The sequence below is a fragment of the Zonotrichia albicollis genome, chromosome 1 (assembly GCF_047830755.1).
Source record: "Zonotrichia albicollis isolate bZonAlb1 chromosome 1, bZonAlb1.hap1, whole genome shotgun sequence".
In the NCBI taxonomy this organism is placed as follows: Eukaryota; Metazoa; Chordata; class Aves; order Passeriformes; family Passerellidae; genus Zonotrichia; species Zonotrichia albicollis.
The window spans coordinates 146,936,544-146,955,986 of record NC_133819.1 but is presented as its reverse complement, the minus strand read 5'-3'; the positions used below and the strand labels follow the sequence as shown (position 1 = coordinate 146,955,986).

At 44.4% G+C, this 19,443-nt stretch overlaps 1 protein-coding gene across 2 annotated transcripts in view; it reads left to right on the top strand.

Annotated features, from left to right (window-relative positions):
• Positions 1-289: 289 nt before the first annotated feature.
• Positions 290-19,443, top strand: part of NDRG1 (N-myc downstream regulated 1) — a 40,256-nt gene continuing 21,102 nt past the window's right edge. Inside the window, exons 1-3 of one of the 2 annotated variants that reach the window (XM_074557344.1) lie at positions 290-423; positions 13,708-13,786; positions 16,394-16,429. In XM_074557344.1, the coding sequence (XP_074413445.1) occupies positions 13,724-13,786; positions 16,394-16,429 (99 nt within the window). In that variant the 5' untranslated portion in view covers positions 290-423; positions 13,708-13,723. The remainder of the gene's footprint in view (positions 424-13,707; positions 13,787-16,393; positions 16,430-19,443) is intronic. The other variant, XM_074557351.1, reaches the window with a different exon arrangement.

Here is a 19,443-nt window from a genome sequence, read left to right as displayed (position 1 = left end):
GGTCCTTGGGCAAGCCCTTGCACACATTCCCTTCTCCTGGCCGAACTGCTGGAAGCCCCGGCTAACGGGGAAAGCGGGACGGGGCTCTCCAGCCCGCAGGGAGCGCGATGTCAGCGCTGAGCCCACTCCGCCGGGGCCAGGGAGGGGCGGCCGGGATTCCGGTGGGTGTCGGGGCTGCCCGCCGACACCGGGGCTGCCCGCCGATACCGGGGCTGTCCGCCGACACCGGGGCTCCCCATCGGGCCGGGCACGGGGGCACAGCGGCCGCCGCGGCCGGCGGGGCGAGCGGGGCGGGCGGAGCCGGTGGCGGTGGCGGCGGCGGCGGCACCGCCCGGCGGGCGGGGCAGGGGCTATAAATGCACCCCGGGCCGCGGGCGGCCACCGGAGCGCGGGGCGGCAGCGGCGGCGCACGGACAGCGGTAGGTAAGGGAGCCCCGTTCGTCTTTCCACCCCTCCGTTCACCCGCCCTCGCAGCCCCTCGAGCTCGCATCTTTGCATCAGCCTCCCGCTTTCCCTTCGAACGGAGCCCCTCTCCCCGTGGCTCCGGTGCAGGGCTGTGCCGGGGCAGCGGTGGCTCTCGGCGGCTCGATCCCCCCAGCCGGACCTCGGCCCGTCCCGGGATGCTGCTGCCGAGCTCCGGGCTCCCGGGCAGGGAGCAGCAGGGTGGGATGGGATGGACTGGAAAACAGCTGTGGAGCCAAGGCACGTACTTTCTCTGAGGAAGTTGACCACTGGTGATTGCTCGCGTTTCTCTGCTCTCGCAGCTCTGTGCTGGGTTTGGAGCCCCGGACAGCACTCGGGGTCCGCTCTGTGTCTCAGCGGGGCTCTTATCACCGCGTGTGGTGACAGGCACAATTCGCCATCCGTTCCCCGGGCGCTGCCGGGCTCAGAGCCCCTGAAGGGAGTGGGACTGTGTGCACTGGGCTTGGGGAAAGGAGGGATTGCACTTCTGCTAAGGAGGAGGTTTTGGTTGATGCTTTTCATCATGGTTCAGTTTTCCTATGAAACACTTGCAAGTTGGCACTGCTCACTGCATAACCCGCTGTTTCACAAAGATCACAGTGCCCTGCTTAGCACCCCATCCCCAAACAGGACTTCAGATAGAAATATTTCTCGCCTATGTTATTTTGATGATTTTCTTTCTCTGGTTTAAATAGGAACTGTATTTTGAACCTGGAAAATATGCTTGTAATGACGTAGAAGAGGTCAAAGACAACCTGAAGCTTTCTGTCCAGGTTCTCTGCATGGTGTTTTGATTGTTTTGCTTTCTTCTGGCTTTTTGTCAACTTTTTTTGGTGTGTATCGAAGTGTGTCAAAGATACACAACTGCTGTAAAACTCACTGTTGAGGGCAAGCAATGGAAATGAGTGTAAAGAGGAGCTATCAAGTGCTTCAGGCAAACATCTGAGGAGCCTGCCTTGCTGTTACAGGTGTAATTTACATCAAAACTTCAGCCACTGGCATTAATCAGTGCACTTTGAACTTGGCTCTGGGAACGTATTTGGTGGTTGATTTTTGTGTTTTGGAAATTTTTTTGGCGGGGGGAGGGGGCTTTTTCTGTTTTGGTTTGGTTTTGGTATTTTCGTTAGTGGGGGTTTTTTTTGTGTGTGGATATTTCTTTCCTGTTGTTTATTTTAATTTTGTGGTCTTTTAACCAGAGTCTAATGTAGTTTGGCATGGAATGACTGTGTTTTTATCACAGGTACTTGAGTAAACAGCAGGCAGCTAATGCTGTATGATGTTCTGTGCGCAGCAAGAATTTAATGACTTTAGATGAAATGCTACAGCTCAGAGTAGATGCAGCACAAATTGTGATTCTTTAGGGCCTGTACAGTTCCCAGAGTACTAATGAGTCCCAGGCCCTCAAAGAAGAGTAACTCATGAACGTGTTCAGGAGGACCTGGTGTGTTTTGATATGGAAAACACAGATGCAGTGAAAGCAGGTTTTAATGTAGTAATGATGGACTCCTTGGGGTTTGGCTTTTACACCTAATATTTTTCAGTAAAAACTGAACAGATGCCACAGCATAATGGTTAGGGGACCTGGAAGGCCTCAGCTTCTGAGTCTGAGTTCCTCGTGCAGCAGAAAACTGAATGGGTTTGATTTCAACTTTAAAAACTTTAAACATTTCTACAAGTACTGAACTGTGAAATCACAAAATGGTTTTTGTTCAAAGAATATCTATTACAATTCCCTTACCATGGATAAGAACACCTTCAACTAGACCAGGCTGCTCAAAGCCCCATCCAGCCTGGCCTTGAACACTTTCAGGGATGGAGCATCCACAGCTTCCCTGGGCAATGCCTCAGCACCCTCACAGTGAAGAATTTCTTCCCAATATCCAGCTAAAATTGACCTTTTTTCAGCGTAAAGCCATTCCCCCTTGTCCTGTCATTACATACTCTTGTAAGGAGATGAGCTCTTCCCCTGAGAATGGGCACTGCAAGGTGACTGACCTTGAACCAGACTGGGCAAGAAAGGTCTAGACAAGCTCGGGTTTGCATTTGCTTCCCATAGAAAGAAGGGTTTGTGTGATTATTTCCTGCATTCATTGGCCTCTTTACCCAGATGACAGCAGGATAGAGATGTCAAAGTGTCAGGTGTCCAGAGAATTAAGCAAAGCCAAAGAAGTGTCACCCTGTGCTGAGGGAGCTGCCACAGGCACTGCCTGTGTTTGGGAACCAGCACCTGGGCTACCAGAAAACAAACTCTTAAGGTTTTCACTTTGTGCCTTCCACAATGGCTTTTTTTATACTAAACTAAAACTGTGGCAGACCATCTGGGTAGATTGTATGAATGCTCAGTAAAACCAGCAGGATTCCCCTATTGTCTTTCCTCTAGTGGGAGGTACTCTGCTCTTTGGATATTCCTTTTTGGACTATGACAATTATGTGGGGAGATTACAGGGCACCTTTTGGAACACTTTGGCAAGGGAATCTGATCCTTAGAGGTAGTTATAAGGCAATTAAGTAATTTGCTCTTGTAGTTCAGGTGAGATTAGCAGTGAAGTGTTGGGAGAAAATTCTTTAATTCAGATTTTTAAGCCTAAGTGATTAATTTCTTTGACTGAAGTGCAACATAAAACTTCTCATGAGCAGCTTAAGAGATTTTGACAAACTTCCAGCTTCCCACAGAAAATACTGGTTTTTCACTTACCTCATTAGAGCACAAAACACAGAGCATATATATAATGAGACATTTCCTGCTTTTATTGTCTCAAAATAGACAGAGTAAAAGAAAAGATACAGAAGGGGTGAAGTTGCCTTGAAGCTCTTCAGAACATGAGCAGGAACTGCGAGACTCTCAAAAATAATACAAATTCTGATTGTGGTGGATCAGCAATGTTTACATCATGTGCACAGCTGGAAGCTTAAGGCAGCAAAGCCTGTTTGCTGTCAGGGAGAGCAGAGCCTGGGCAAGCAATGGCCTGGAGCAGCTCAGTCACAGCAATGACAACATGAGTGACTTTCTCTAAGTGCCATGGTTTGGTCAGGAAAACCTTCCCATATACAGGAAATGCAACTGCTTAGCATTAACAAGGATGAAATACTGGTTCTGGAGATGAAGTAAGACCTCCAGATGACTTTTTAGAACTAACTTTCAAGTTCAGTCACAGCACTTAGAAATACAGAAGTACAGAATATCCCAATTTTTCCTGTCATTGTGTTGCTAAAAAGATGGCACTGCACTTAGACTGCCCTTGGCTTCAGCTCTAGGTGTGAATTTCAATGTTTGCCTAAAGCAGGATGGTGCTGTCCCTGGAGCTGTCTCTGGAGAATTTCCCTGGACAGTTAGGTGGGGGCTGATCTCCAGTTTCAGTAGCTCATCATAAAATCATAAAGGGCTTGGATTGGAAGAGACCTTAAAACCCTCTGGTTCCACCCCCTCTGCCACTAGATCAGCTTGCTCAGGTCCAGGATCAGCAGTCACGCCTCTGCCTCCTGTCAAAAGCTTTGTCCCAAAAGTTCCCAGTAAATTACTTGCTACTACTGGAAAGTTAGGGGAAACGTTCTGCAACTGTTTCAAAGACTAAGAGTAAAGCAAACCCATTTTCAGGTTCAGTGGTGTGTGTTCCTGTGGATGACTAAAATCTGGGTTAGACATCCTGGAAATCAATGGCTGTGGGTATAATGGCTATTGAACTTGGTATTTCTATCAAATGGGGGCAGCTTTTTTCCTCATCTGTGTCACTTCCAGAGCCCTGGGTGACTTCAGTGAGGGACAGCTAGTGTGAGGTAATCCCTACCAGTAATTTCCTCTAGCTGTGGTTTTTAAGCAGCAGTAAGGAGCCATTTAGAGCTTTTCCTGAATGTGTTCATGTATCATTGAAGTGTTACTATGACATAATTAATCCCAGGACTGAGAGCCCATGGGAATCAGTACCATTATCTGGCATTTAATCCAGAACAGCAACTGTGGAGTACAGAAAAAAGGAAAGCCTGAAATTGTCCAAGTGTCAGACTTGAACGTGCAAGCTCCTATGTTGGATGATGAGGGAGATGAGTTTAGTTTTTGTCTCAGGGCTGCTGCAGGTTCAGGCCTATTTTGTTTCCCAGCTGGCAAGAGAGTGTTGCCTTTGGATAATGCCCAGGAGTTTGTTGTCAGAGGAGGTGTTCTCCATGCAGAGGTGTTCCATGGTGTGCTTGCTGATGCACAGCTGGACTGCCTGTGCTGAGGAAATTTTCCACAGCTGTATCTCTTTGTACTAAGCAGGATGTGTGTCAGTTTTGCTGGTCTTATTTTGTGTGGCTGATCACGTTTCCTATGTTTCTTCTGGGTTTGGGGCTGCTTCCTTTCAGTTAGTTGTCAAAATTTTAATATATCTTTTTCATCTGTCAAGGTTTTTCTCGTGGTAGCTGGAAGTTAGTCAATATGGATCTTCCTTTTCAAGACCTGTTTTTAGAACTGGTTGTTCACCACTTTTCAAAGCCATCAACTGGCTGCTTCCTGCCTGACCTAAGTATAGCTTTGAAAGTGTAGCTTTTTCAGCTTATTTTCTACCATGGATATGTAGGGCCAGTCTGCTAGACCTGTACAGATGATGCAGAAATGTTTGGAAGCACCAAACATTAGGACTTAGTGCAGCATGAAAACCCAACTCACTGCAAAACAAATCGTTCCATTTGCTTTCAACCATTCCTTGGCTGTTTTGTGTATGTGTGTGGCTTTTCTGTCCTTGCCATTTCACCATGTTTACAGCATGACTTTTCTTACAGAAATTCTGAATTTTAGGAAGCACAAACTAATTAATAAGGATTTTCAACTCTAATGCCCTCGTGAAGACTCTGCAGGTGGAGGCAATATGACAAAAAATCTGCTAGTGTGTTTACTAGTGGGCATAATCTGTAATGGAAGAGTAACCAGCAAAGTAGGATGCAACTTTCAAAGGAACTTTTATTTGTGAACACAGTAAACAGACATCCAGATGGCAAATGCACTGTTAAGGAAGGAAGGATTGCTCTTGCTGTGGGTTTTTGTGTTGCTTCCTTCAGGAAGATCATGTGCACCTTGTCAAATGGTGTAATTTTCCTACTGCCATAGTTCTGGAGTGCTCTAAACATGCTTTGCATGTGCTGTAACATATCCCTGCTAAATTTTAAGATGTATTTTTATCCTTTGAAAAGGCGAGGCGTTTTGGGCTATGGGACTAATAATGCAGTAGAAGCACTGCAGAATTTTATGATGACCTTTTATATTTTCTTTCCTAGATGATTCAGTTTAAGAGCATCACGTTTTTTCCCATCTGAAACACTATGGATTTTATGAAGTTTTATGTAAAATCCCAATGCTATATAAAAGCTTGGACATGTATAACTCCAACCCTTCTTGTAAACACAGCCTGGAAAGTGATAAGAAAGTTCTCTGCCTGTGATGGGCACTAACCTGGAGTGTAGATAGGTAAGGCTTTGAAATAAGTCAGCAGAGGATGGTGAATTGTCTTTTGCTCACTTTGAAGGGTTTTGAACAGGCTTATTTTGAGAAGCAAGGAATATTCTGGTTCTGGATGGTGCTGATTTAGACCCTTCCTCACCAGTGCCACCTGTTGTGGTACAGGCTGTGTCCTCAGCCCTTGGGAAGATCATATTATATATTTGGGTGCTGATGCTTGCAGGCAGTGAAAGACTTTTGCCCAGATGTAGTCCCACATAATTCAGCATGTGAAAATGCTTACATTTGGGTAATTTTATAAAGGGACTTGCTTGGGAAGAATGAAAGATATGTCTTAACACAATGGCCATTTGTGCAAAGTTTGAGTTCACATTAAGCTCTAGAAGGCTAAAGTTCATCCTAGAAAAGAGAACTGGCTATGCATGGGAACAGAATAATATCCATAAGTTATACTTTTCTGCTCAACAAACAAGCAAAAATCCTCATGCACTCATCATGGAAAACTTCAGCCCAGACATTTTGGCAGGGGTTAGAAAGAACTTGTAATAGCAATGACCAAGCAATTTGAATAGGTGGTAGAACAAGTCGCCTATGCACTCTGAAGCTGCAACCTGTATAGTACAACCTCATGAATAAATGTAAATTAAGAAATTTCATCAACCTTAGCTGTGATGCTTTGTAACCTAAGTCCTCGTCATTGCAACATCAATATGACAATGCAAAATATATAAAAATACTCCACTATAATCTTGTGAGGGTGCAGCCTAGAGAGCCAGACAGCATTCCTCATCTCTGAGTATACTGTGAGCCTCTCCCTTCTGGAATAATCTCAGTGTGTTTCTGCCTCTAACTTTGACAGCACCACCCACTTGCAGAAGCGGCTGCAGCTGGGCAGCAGCTCTGGGCTGTTAGAGCATGGCAGATTGAAACAGAGGGGGCAGGGAGCATGTCCTGACACTGTGAGCTGCAGGAACAATGGCTTTTTTCTTGTCTGTTTAGACTGTAATCTTTGTGGCAGGAGCTGTGTCTTCCATGTTATGAAATACCTAATCCATCTCTGCCCCCTCATAACATCTCTGTTATTTCCTCTGCCCCCAGAGCCCAACACCCCAGGGCAGAGCAGGTGCCAGGTCCTATGTCAGTGCATCACCTTCAATCTTTGTTTCAGACCCTGGTGCGGGTCAGTGGAAGGAGCAGTGGGATGGATGCAGAGAAGGGTGCTGGGGCAGTGGAAGGGACAGGTTGGCTGGCAGGGTGGGTGTGAGGAAACAAAGCCTGGGAAAGCAGCAGATTGCTGTTCATCCTTCCCACCCTCCAGTGCTGCCACCCATGGCCTGGATCCCTTTAAAGCCAAAGCACAACACTGGCACCACTGAGAATGGGCAGATCTGTCTTGTTTAAAGATCTGCTTCCAACCTTTCTTCCACTAGGCCAGGTTGCTCCAAGCCCCCTCCAGCCTGGCCTTGAACTTACCCTGCATTATCAGACAGAAGCACTTGTCACAGAGCTGTGACCCAAGGCAGTTTCAGGTAAACCTGAATTTTTGAGAACTGTATTAGGGTTTGTAATCTGTCCCTCATGGAGCTGTGATGTTATAGTGTAGGTAACATTAGGGATTGCTACAATAGGAAAAAGCCCTAAAGCATTGAAATCTTTCCATTTCCCTGCCAGCTAGGAAGAGAGAGTTGCTCATTATATTGAGAGGGGGTACACAGCAGGGGTACCAAGTGGTGATGGGGACAGCAGGGGTACCAAGTGGTGATGGGTTCCGTGGGGGTACAAAGCGGTCATGGGAACAGCAGGGATGTCCTTTGGCCAGCTCACCAACCCTTCTCACAGCCAACTTCTGCTCCTGTGGAACACAGAAGGGACCTCAAGCTTTCTAAGGAACATTCTTCATCTCATCCCACAGAGAGGGTTGTGCAAGCTGTATTGCAACATCTTCTTGCTCAACATCTGTGGGGTAGGCAGAAGGGCTGTTCCAGCTCCTGTGTTTTGGTGCTGCTCTCCATGTGCAGCTGCCAGCCGGGTTCATGGGTGGTGACCAGCCCCTGGTGTGATGGACTGGCAGTTTCAGGGCTGTGTCTGATCCCAGAGTGGCCTCAGCTGAGCTCTGTCCCTCGGGCACTGGGGACAATGGCAGGAGAGGAGATGAGCCAGGGGAGGTGTGCTGGAGCTGAGCCTGGGGATCTCTTCCCTCACTGCAGGATGGTGTCCCAGCTGCTGGCAGGTGGGGCTGGGGGATGCTGTGGCCCCCAGCTGTGCCTTTGTGCTGGGAGAGCAGCTGGCTCTGTCCCTGCAGCTTCACCCAGCTGTTCCCTGGCACAGGGCTCGAGTTCTTGGCTGAAAGGCTTTGATTTCCTAATCAGATTGGTTAGCACATAGCATAAGGGTAAAGTTAAAAATGGTTAAAACTTAAGGCTCTTCTTGTTTTTTTTTGCTTGAAAAGAATCACTGTTATACTACATTATCCTCCTAAAAACCCACATTTGGGTTTTTTTTCCCTTGGATGCCAGCTCTCATTTTCAACTAGAGCCTTCATGAAAACTTGCTGGTGGAGTAACTCGCAAACAGGGTTGAAAGAAAATAAAAGTAAAACAGTTAGAAAAAAGGAATGACATTGAGTATCAGCAGTGTCCTGTGCTTGAAGAGAGCAAGGTGATAGAGCTCCCAGGACTGCCATCACCTATGAACACCTATCACACCTGTGACCTGGAGACCACCAGGCAGCACAACTGTTTCAGTTCTCTGATAAAATTTCGTAATATTTGGTTTAATGCTTTGATTCCTGACCTTTTCTCATTTGAAACTTCAGGCTATTTAAGGGCTCTGCTTTGAAACTTTGTCTCAGGTTATTAACTTGTAGTTGCAAATGGAGATAATGTGTAACCGGAGGCTAAGGAAGCCTGGAGAGTCCCTGGTAGTTGAGCGTCTTCAACTTTTGGCACTTCCTGCTCAAAATGTTTGTTCTGATCCAACTTAAATGTCAAAAGTAATTTGCCTTTTTTAAAGGGGTGGAACTGCTGTAAAACCTCTTTCATAATTTATTGTGTGGAACGATGGCAGAGAAAAGCAGTAACTGAGCACAAAGGACCTCGTGATGCAAGGCCTGTAACAAAGAGGAGTTTAAACAGGGCACAGTGGGGGCAGATGCTCATGCATGAACTCTTTGGATGCTTGCAGATGGATCATTTGGTTCACAAACAGGAAGATTAAATTTGTCAACTTTGATATAAAATACCTGAGATGTAAACTGCACTTAGAGTTGCATGATGGCCCAAACCCACACATGGGGGCTGTGAGCTGTCTTGTCTTGCTGTGCACTTATCTCTGTTTAGTCTCTGCTTAGTGGAGACTAGGTTTGTTTTTTTCTTTTCCAAGATTGCCTCCAGTTTGCAGTAACCATGTTTATGTTAGGCCAGTTTGCATCATTTACTGTTAATGACTGGAAGAGGTCTAATTGACTGTGGAAGGCTCAAAGGCTGTTTGAACATCACAGTAACTTTCCCTCATTGTCAGATGCCTGAGATTGGGTTTGTTTTTTGATGTGGATATTTGCCAATCAACTTTTTCAGAGCTTTGGAGGCATTTCAGCTCTCTCTGTTCTTGTCTCATTCTTGCATAATTGTTCTGGGAGCTGCTACAGGTGCACAAAACCTCTGCCACCCCTGTCCTTCTACCTTCTTTGGTGACAGTGCAGAAGACACCCATAGTTTTCAAGGGATAAAGTGCAGAGTGATGTGACAGCCTTGGAAACACCTTTCACCTGTGGTTCTGCAGCACAAGTTTCATATGGTCCCTCTCTCTCCAAAGAGAACAACACCAGTTCTTGGGATCTGGGACCCTCAGTGCCCACAGCTGTTTCCCTCTTTGCCATTTGATGCTCATGAGAATTTAATCCCCCATGAAAAGTGATTGCTGTCCCTCCTGCTTGCTCAGCCTGCAGAGATAAAAATGCCATCAAGATTCTCTGGTTACCCTTCTACACACCAGTACTAAAAGGGAGAATAATCTCTGCTGCCAGTGTTTAAACAAGCAGTTTTGAGGAAATTGCCTTCCTTATGAAACTCAGGCAGGAGCTTTTTGTTGCTCTTTGTTTTCTATGACAGCATATTAATAAAAAAAATGGTTGGGTGTGAGGGCAGAGAAATGCTGTAGAGCCAGTAGCAGTGTCCCCAGGCCCTTCATGGATGTGAGGCCATTGTGTTTGATTATGTACCCCATGGCACAAGCTTGGACGGCCCTGCATGTGCCTTCAGAAGCAGGAGGTTTGAAATGGGAGATCTTGGAACTTGTTTTGCTTCTGTGCTTGAAAGGACTTTGGTCACACACATGCATATTACCTGATGTTTGGTATTTGTCATTGCTGGGGTCTGAGAATGGCCTGATGGGTGCCTTCTTGGCCTCTTTGCTGGGATCTCTGTTATACAAAGCCAGGCTGCACATTTATCCTATACCTTCTGCTACCAAAACAAGGCTGCAGCAGTGATTGTCCCTCTAGCAGTGACACAGAGGGAGAGGGGATGTATTCTGAACTTTTAATATCAAAATATTCAGGCCCCTGATAGAAATTCCTGAGCTAGCTGCTGCAGTGGTTTTGGAGCAGTGGGATTGGGCTGGAAGGGGTATAGAATGAAATTAGCCAACACAGATGACTTCACCCTACCCCACATCTTCCTTGCTTCCTAGAGTCTGATGCCTTTCCTACTACTTGGCAAAGATAGATATGCCATCACTTTTAAAGCATTTTGCCATCTCAAATAGTTTAAACATTTAGTTTTCTCTTAAAGTATAATTATTTTAAGACCGGTACCTGGGTACAGGTTGGTGGTAGGGGTTTGTCCTGGAGAGGAGAACTTGGGACCTCTCCACAGGCTGAATTGGCCAAGCAGAGTGAAAAAAAGTTGTTTTTCTCCAAGTTGGCAACTTTACACTATTGCTTCCAGATATAAATGAACTTTGTCTTTGGAAGGCATCTGTGAGGGAAGTGCTTTGAAATGTGCATAAAGGGATGCTTGTATGGTTATCTATTTAGGAGAGTTATGCAGCTACATTAGCTTTGAGCTGCTCTGTCACATAACAGAGGGCAGCACAAAGCACCTATTTAGAAAGTATAAAATTTGTGCTGAACAAGGGTGGTACAAAGCCACATCCCCATCTTTCTCCCTAGAAAAGAAGATGTTTTTTACAGTGCTGTCAGATAGCAGGGCTTTGTTTGGCAGCTCTTGTGAACAAACAGCGTGTTGTTATCCCGCCTTGACGCAAGGTTGCCGCTCGCTAGGAGCGTTTCAGGTGTTCCTGATGCACAGACGGAAAACCCAGAGCTTGGAAATGCCTGATCTGAAAACACTGGGGCTCCAAGATATGGTGTCTTTCCAAAAGTGAGAGCTTGGTGAAGGTAGGGCTTGTGTTCAGCAAGCTTGGTGGCAGTCGTGCAATCTGCTGGTCAGCACTTCCTAATGCCGACGCTTTCGGAAACACAGAGCAACAACTTTGAACTATTGTGAAAACAGGATTGTTTTTAAGGCTATAAAAAGCATCCATCTTGTTCTTTTTTGGCACAGTTTTTTTGCTCATTTGTATTCAATGCTCTGAGTCCCTGAAAATCCAAAACTACCCCATGTAAATAGCTCTATTCCACATACAGTGGCCGTGGCTTTGTTCCCTGAGCAACTTCTTACTGGAAAACTAAAGGGACCTGCCTTCTTACTCTCCTCACCTTTGGGCAAACAATAGAAAAATCTCTTGCACTTCTAATCCCTATTGCAGAATTAGGTGCAATATTAAGGTAATTGTCTTAACAGAACTTGCTGAATTAAGAAAAAAAAAAGCTCTTGGGTGCAATTGCATATGACTATTTCAGTCTCCAAATATTGCAACAGCATTTATTTTTCCTCTCTGCTGTCTCCCATGGCCCACCATGTAGAATGGCAGACTACATAGAAGGCTGTAATCACAAAAACATGTAATGTTTGCTAAAATATCACTTGCTTTTTTTCAGAATTTTGCCTTTCTTTTTCCTGCTTATTCTTTATGATTAAAATTTGTAATGGACAAAACACAATGGAAAACCTGGAGAAAAGGGTGAATCAGAGTCACTTCAGTCTCCTGATTGTTAAAGTACCTCTGATGTCATCTTGTAAATCTGAAGTACAAAGCACTGGCAGTGGGGTTAGTTTTGGTTCTGTCTTCATGCCTCAACTGGTGGTGTAACAAATAATTGAAAAATTTCTCTAAGCTTAAAATCCACAGTCTAATTTTTACCTAAAATCTCCCAAACTGCTTAGCTAGCAAGAAGAGTTCCTAAAGTCCAAAGAAATTTGAATGTGAATGGACACCCATGTTTTTCCAGCATTAACTCTGTCTGAGTGTGTCCCTTCATGGCTTTCTGCAGCATCCAGCTGTCCTGCAAAGTGCCACCAGAGCATCTTTGCCCAGGGACAAGTGCATTGAGTTAACCCATGGGGCAGAGTGAGAAATAATGCTGCTGCCACTGCCTGGATGCTCCTGCAGGCTTCACAGCCCTTCCTGAGCCATCAGGTCATTTATGTAGACAACATGATGGGCTTAAATCAGATTTAAGTCAGGAGATGGGGAATCATGCTTTAAAGAATCGATGTAAATTACGTTTTGTACATCTATGCTTGTTTTCAGAAAATAATTAAAATGTGTTCAGTTACACTTAATCAATAATTCCTAAATATGTTTCAGGCTTTTGGCTTGCTTTGAGTGCGCTTAATCATATGCTTTACTTGAGACCATTCTAAAATTTTCTTAGGAAGTAAATATTTAATTTGTTTTACAATTGTGTAGATGTACAAAATTGGAAACTTATTTAAGATGCCTAAACCCCATATGATGTGCATTTCTCCAGCAGACTAAAGGATATGTAGTAGATAGACTTTGACTTCCATGTTTGCTGCTGCAGCAGTTTTGGGATCTCTTTTGAGAACTGCTCCTAGTCATTCCTTGGAGCTTCACAGGGAGCAGCCCTCTCTCTCCAAAGATAAGGGACTCTGGTCCCTTATCTTTGCCAAAGGAATGAGAAGATGACTCCCAGTCTGGGAAATGCAGAAGGTGCTCTGCACCTGAGCATGACCTGTGACTCTGTTTGCCTTGGCCATCACCTCTGCTGGGCTTTGCTGTGTCTGGGTTCCCAGTTAAGCTTCTGCAGCTGAGGGCTGCACATCACAATGCCAGTCCTGTCCAAGAGCAGGACACAGCAGTCTTGTCCCTTCCTTTGACAGTCTTGAAAAAAGCATTATTGCATGAACCTTGTCCACTTAAAGGAGTCTCTGATTTTTATCTGTCCTGAAGAATGGAGCACATCAGTCTGACAATAAAAAGATGCTAATGGGTGTCCAGTTTGATTTTCTCACTGTAAAAATCTGGGGAATAGTGAAGGAGCCTTTCATACACTGGAAAAAACAAAAAGGTTTTCAGAAACTGTTCAAGCACATTTCAACAGGCAGTCATGCAGATTTGGCTATGTCTTCTTCCACTTGTGCAATGACAGTTTCCATGGTTCTCTGCTGTCCCTACCCTGTTTTCTTCAGCATTCTCTGCTTTGAAGCTGCCAAACTTCTTTTTGATCTTGCAGCCTTAGTATTTCTTTAATCTCATATTGTGCAGGAGTGTGTATATAAATAAACCAGGGAGGCATTTTGCAAGAGATTTATAATCTTCTAGCAGAGGTCTTTTAAACTATAACCTGAAAGAGTGGGGCATTGTGGGGGCTGGGTGGAGCAGGATCTTTACTTGTTCCTGTAGTTGATCTTTGATGCAAGCTGAGAACAAATCTCTTTTCCTCTTTGCAGATATCAGCTACTGACCATGTCAACAGAGTTCCAGGATGCTCACCTTGCAGAGGTGAAACCTCTGGTGGAGAAGGAGGAGGTAATTAATCTAAAGCTTTTCAGAACTTCTGTGTTTTCTGTCATGACTGCTTTTGGAACTGCATGTGTGTTCTTAGATTGCTTTGAACATATTGTGTGGAAGAACAGAAAAACTGGAGATGGAATAAGAATAGTTCATTGGGTTGTTTTTTTTAAGTAATGCAAAACTGACCTGAATTATTTGTTTTTGTTTGGTTTTGTTCTTTTAATATGACGGTGACATTTTTAATAATGACAGTTCTGGATGTTTTTAGCTGTATCAAATGATGCCAATTGGGCAGTCTCATGTACATACCTCTACAACTACACATTTCTCAGTGTAAAGACAGACTTTGCTCTGTCAGCTGCCTCTCTCAGAGAGAGCCTTTTCATTTCCTTTGGGCACAGCTGAGTCCAGAGGTAGAGCTGAGCCCCCTCTTGTCCTGAGTGCACTGAGCCATGAGTTGCAGCCAGCTGGGTGTGTGCAACCCACAGACTGTTGCAGCCACTGGATTTGCAGCACAGAAACATCATCCTAGTCTTTTTGTTTTCTTTACCCTTGTTGTACTACTTTCCACTCTTTATTGGACTTTTTAAAAAAAAAAAACCAAACTATCAACATCTGGGTTCAGTGGCTAACTCTTCAGTGGTATCCATATTCTGTGCTTTGGTAGGTTCATGGCAAAAAAATCACTGTAATATGTGAAGGAACATCTCAACGTTTTGTTGAAACAAAACTAAGATTTTCTCTTGTTCCAAATTATTTTTTTTCTTGACAATCATGTATATAAATGTGCTGGTTTTTTCTGGTCTTATGCACTAGAATTCATTGCTCTATCTACTGCTTTCTTTTTTATTCCCTCCCTCTTTTATGTAAACACTTCAGAAAATAATTCCCACTTGTGACTGCAGTGAAATGGCTAGAGAAACTTTAAACACAGCTCTTTGCCAAGGACATTGCATGAAAGCAGAGCTTGTTTGGACACCACTGAATGCAGTGCTCAAACTTTTCAGAAACTAAGACCCCTTTTTAATGCCCATATTGTTCAGAACTACCAAAGCAAAGCAGATTCTAAGCAGAAGTTCTGTTGGTACTGGAATATCTTTGCTTCAAAGTTCAGAAATGTCTTAAAATACTGATTAACTTCCTGGGTTTTGGTACCTCATAGGCCAAAAATTGCAATCTTAACAAGGAGCCCTATATGCTTTTGTTCATGATGTTACCTTAAATTTTGTCTGTATAGAGGAAACCAGGACAGAGTTTGTTTTCCTGTTTGGCCATTTTAACATAGATGAAGGATGTTGAAGTGATTTGAGGAAGTGGAAATGTTGCCCTGAAGGATGCTCAGCACATATTGAGATGAACAAGGGCTCTGGTTTTTAGTGGATTATTGGGTGAGACTCTCTGGAGTTGTGTCCTGGCTGGCTGTGCTTGGCTTTCTGCTGCAACCAAGTCTTTGTTCCTGAGCAATGATCACCCTTATTTCATATGCTGTTGATGCAGGTGCCAAATACACTTATTCCTTTCAGCCCTCAATCCCATGGGAGCAACAGTGGTTGAAATGTTTTGTTTAAAAGATCATGAGACCAACAATACAGTGAGAGTGGAACACAGAAAGCTAAGGCTGTGCAAAATTATTTCTGCTCACTTAGATCTTAGGTAGTTGTTTACATGTCCAAGACTTTGCCTAAAAGTTACAATTGAGAATTACAGTTTGTACTGCAATGTTTGAGGGTCCCTAAGAAAGCAGCTGTGGTGCTTCTGACATCTGTCCTTACTTTATCTGGGTTTCTGAGGCTGAGTAACCTTCTTGCCAAGATTCTAAGCTTTCCTTTTTAACTCAATATTATTTTTCAAGCTTTGGCCTTTTGCACTTTATGCTGCAAAGTGTTTGCTTGGCTGCTCTTCCCTCTATTTTCTTTCTCCAGTGGAAATAAGAGTTTGACTCCTTTCTTCTCCCTTAACAAAAGGAGCTAACTAGAAGACATTTCCTCCTTTGAAGCTATAAGCCTTGGGGAGGTGGGGACGTTTGTCACCTAACTTCTTTCCTGGTGGAGACCCTTGACAGGTGCAGGAGATTGTCAGTGGCAGCTATGGCAGGTGACAGGGTGGAATGGACCTCTGTGTGTCCAGCCTGCTTCCCAAACACTGCAATGATTGATTTTGGCTGGAATAAAACCCTTCCCACTTTCCACATCACAGAACCAAGTGCCAGTAATGACTGCTTAACTGAGTTCCAAGTGTTCAGTGCATTTTTGAACTGAGACTTCCCACCCCAGGCAGGACTGAGGCTGTTGGCTGTCCCATGGCTACAATAAGTGATGCAGAAAAGTTCAGTTTTACCGCTCCTTGTGGATGTATTGCTCAGAGATTTAACAATAACTGAGGATGCAGCAGCTTTTGGCCTTCATTTTGCTGGTCTGTAATCTAGTATTTTACTGCTTTCATTTCTCCATGATTAGTGGCTTTAAAAGCTCTTGGGTGAATTTTGATGCTGGTCAGAAGAGCTTTCATTGAATGGACAGAGAGTGCTCTCAGCTGCAGAACTGGGGGGCTTGAACACATATCCAAGCATAGATTTCTATAGCTGCAAGTTACTTCCATTAATGTTTTCAAATCTCTTCACAGGCCATCACTCGCCTCCTTCCAGACTTTGATGTTCAGGCAAGTAAAACTATTTTTCTTTTTTTTTTTTTTTTCATTTCTTTTTCTTTTTGCATGAGGGGAGATTGAATTGACATTTGAGAAAACAGCAAGATGTGACCAGAAGGGCCTGCCTGCTTGCTAGGAATGCTGTTACTGTGGGAGAGGGCTCTGAATGGGGCTGTGCTGTGGCCATGTGAAGGGGACCACAGGGGGCCTTTTCAGGCTAGAGCTGAGAAAGTTTCAGTCAAAGGAGGTGGCTGGTTTGCAAGCAGTTCTGTTCTTGCTAGGAGAATGAGAATCTTCAGCAGTGGTGGTGAAAACAATATATTCCCCTCCCACATGGACACACACTTCCCCCAGTTAATTTGCTTTCATTAGCAGTGAGCGTGCATTTCCTCAGAGGAAACGTTCATCTGGATGAATCCCATTATGCTGTTGAAATTTTCCAAAATATTCCTGAAGCCTGTGGGGTGGTGGAAGGTGCTGAACAATCAGTATTGTCAGTAAAAGGAGTGATGATATTTCTATATTTTTATTTAGAGACAGAGCATACAGGTTCATAGCGTGGCACTAGGTCACATGGAGGCCCTTCACTTTCCCTGAGTGTCACGCTTTTGGCAGATGACTTGGTCACTCTCCTGCCTCCCCTTATTTTATTGCTATTTGGGCTTTTGACTAAGAAGTTTGTCTTTGCTGATTCTTAGCTGAGACCAAGGAATTGCATGGCTGCAGGAGCCAGGCTGGGATGAGCTGGGGTGGAGATCAGGGAGGGTGAACCTGCCCTGATGAATGGTGTGAGTGCTGTTTTCCCACTGCTGAGGATGAGGATTGTGTCCTGGGAACAGAGGCTCACTGGGTGTCTCATTTTTATCAAGGTGTGTAGAAATGGAAGCAGACTGTGCAGAACCAGGGAAAGCTATTCAATTGTTCTAGTCTCTGTTCAGGTCCTTGAAGGAAATAACCCTTTTCTACTTTATTGAATGTTGTATTTTATTAGCAACTGTCTATATTTTTATTCAATGTTGTGCCAGTTGCTTAAAAAAGCAGCTCAAATTTGAGACTTTTCCTTGGAAACCAAATGAGACAGCTATCTTGAACTTATTTTCACCTTTCAATGATTCATACTTCTACAGCAAAGCTGTAGTTTACACTAATCCTGCATCTTACCCCTATTTTTTTTCTAATGAAATCTACTGCCTGAGGTCTTGATAAATGTAAGTTAAGATTGTCACCACACAGCTTCTGGCAGGGCTGTGCACAGCATGGGAGAAGCTTTCTGTTTGGTTCCAGATTGATCACTTGGTCTAAATAAATTGAATCCCAGATTAAGTCTGCTAACAGGAGTACTACAGTCTTTTGATTAAGAATCCAGAAGTGACCCATATTTCATTTCTATTCTTGGAATAAATTGCTTGGTTTGTAAACCATGTGTATATATAGATTGTTTTAACTTGCAAGATCAAATTCTCTAAGCCTTTTTGCTTTTTTTTCCCCTCCATGTTTTGGATTAACTATCACTAATCCAGAGCAGTGGTTCTTGTCATTTAGCTGTGTTCTGCCAGCTCTTACTTTTTTTAATGATCTATCTTTGTTAAGAGTTTAATCTTTAGTTGTTCTAGTTCAAGAAAAATGTGGAATAAGTCTCAATGCATTTTGTTAAGAATTGTGACTGCAAAGGAGACCTTTCTTTGGTCCTTAAAGCCACAGGTACCTTCCCTGTGCTTCTTGAAGTTCTTTTGTGGTTGATTTGTGGAAAAAGTGGTTTGGAACTGCTATGAGAGATTTGATTGCTTAGTTCATTAGAGAAATTCCTGTGTGGCCCTAGAGGACCCAGGTCACTCAGGACTGAGGCTGAAGCTCTTAGGGAGCAACCTCTCCTATAAACTACTTGGGAAGAGGATGGACCTGGCCAGGGAAGGAAGTTATTGGTGCTTGACAGGATGGGACTTCTTATTTAATGCCTGTGTATGGATGTGGATGTCCACTATATCCACTGCAAGTTCCTCTATCCTTCTGGGAGCAAGTTAAGCAGTGTTCAGTTAATGACTTTGTTTCTGCCACTAGTGAACAGAACTGTCTGTGATGTGTTTTCCCTCCAAGAGTAAAATTTTACCTAGTTAGTCAGATTTGGAAAAAAATAGATTCTTACTTCACATGCAGTTCTAGACAGACTGGAGTTAAACACAGCTTTCCATTTTTAGAGTATGCCCTTTATAGTGGTATATTGCCCTTCTGAATGCACATGTTGCAAGGCATGTGTGTGGTTATTCTCTGGAGGAAAATCTTTGTGAAGTTACCAGGGGATGGCCAAGGCAAGAAATGAAAGGGCTGACAACTCTGAGCTGCCTCCAGTCAGTAATTTGTCTGGTATGATGTCTGTGGCTCCCCCTGAAAATTGCAGTAAAGGTCTCCTGTGTCTCAAGCAGGGAATGTTCCTGGCCAAACCTGGTTTAGGACAATTGATGATAAACGGTTCAGGGCACTGTGCCCTGGGTGCCTGTGTTGTCTTCATGCCAAGCACATTTTAATTGCATTTCCAGTTTGATGTGTGTGTGCAGTCTCTAGCTCAGTAGCTTTGGAGGCAGTGGAGCCCTAGCTCCTCTCACTGTGCATATTCCTCCTCCCAGCTGTGTTTCAGTCCATCAGGACTCTGCTTCCTCAGTGGCTCAGCAGAACTTGGTGCTCCAAGTTCTGGTGTGGCAGCTGCAGAGATGAGTTTGTCCCCTGCACTCGTGGCCATCTGTATCCATAGGCAGGAAAGATCTGTTTCTGCCTTGCTTCCTCCTCCTCCTGCCTGTTGATGGAGAAGGGAAGAGCTGCAGGGGAGATGAATCAGCTGGAGCAGCCAGCAGGAGGGGTGGGATTCCCAGGTTTGGGGCATTGCAGTGTGCTGTGTGCATTTCCTCATCCTTTGGGACCCTGAAGGAAAGGGAAGGGAAGGGGGTGGCTGTGGTTTGCATCACCAGTGGGAGCAGAGCAGGGTGACCCCTGCTAATCGGACTAGGAAGGATCCCTGGGCAGAGCTGTCGCAA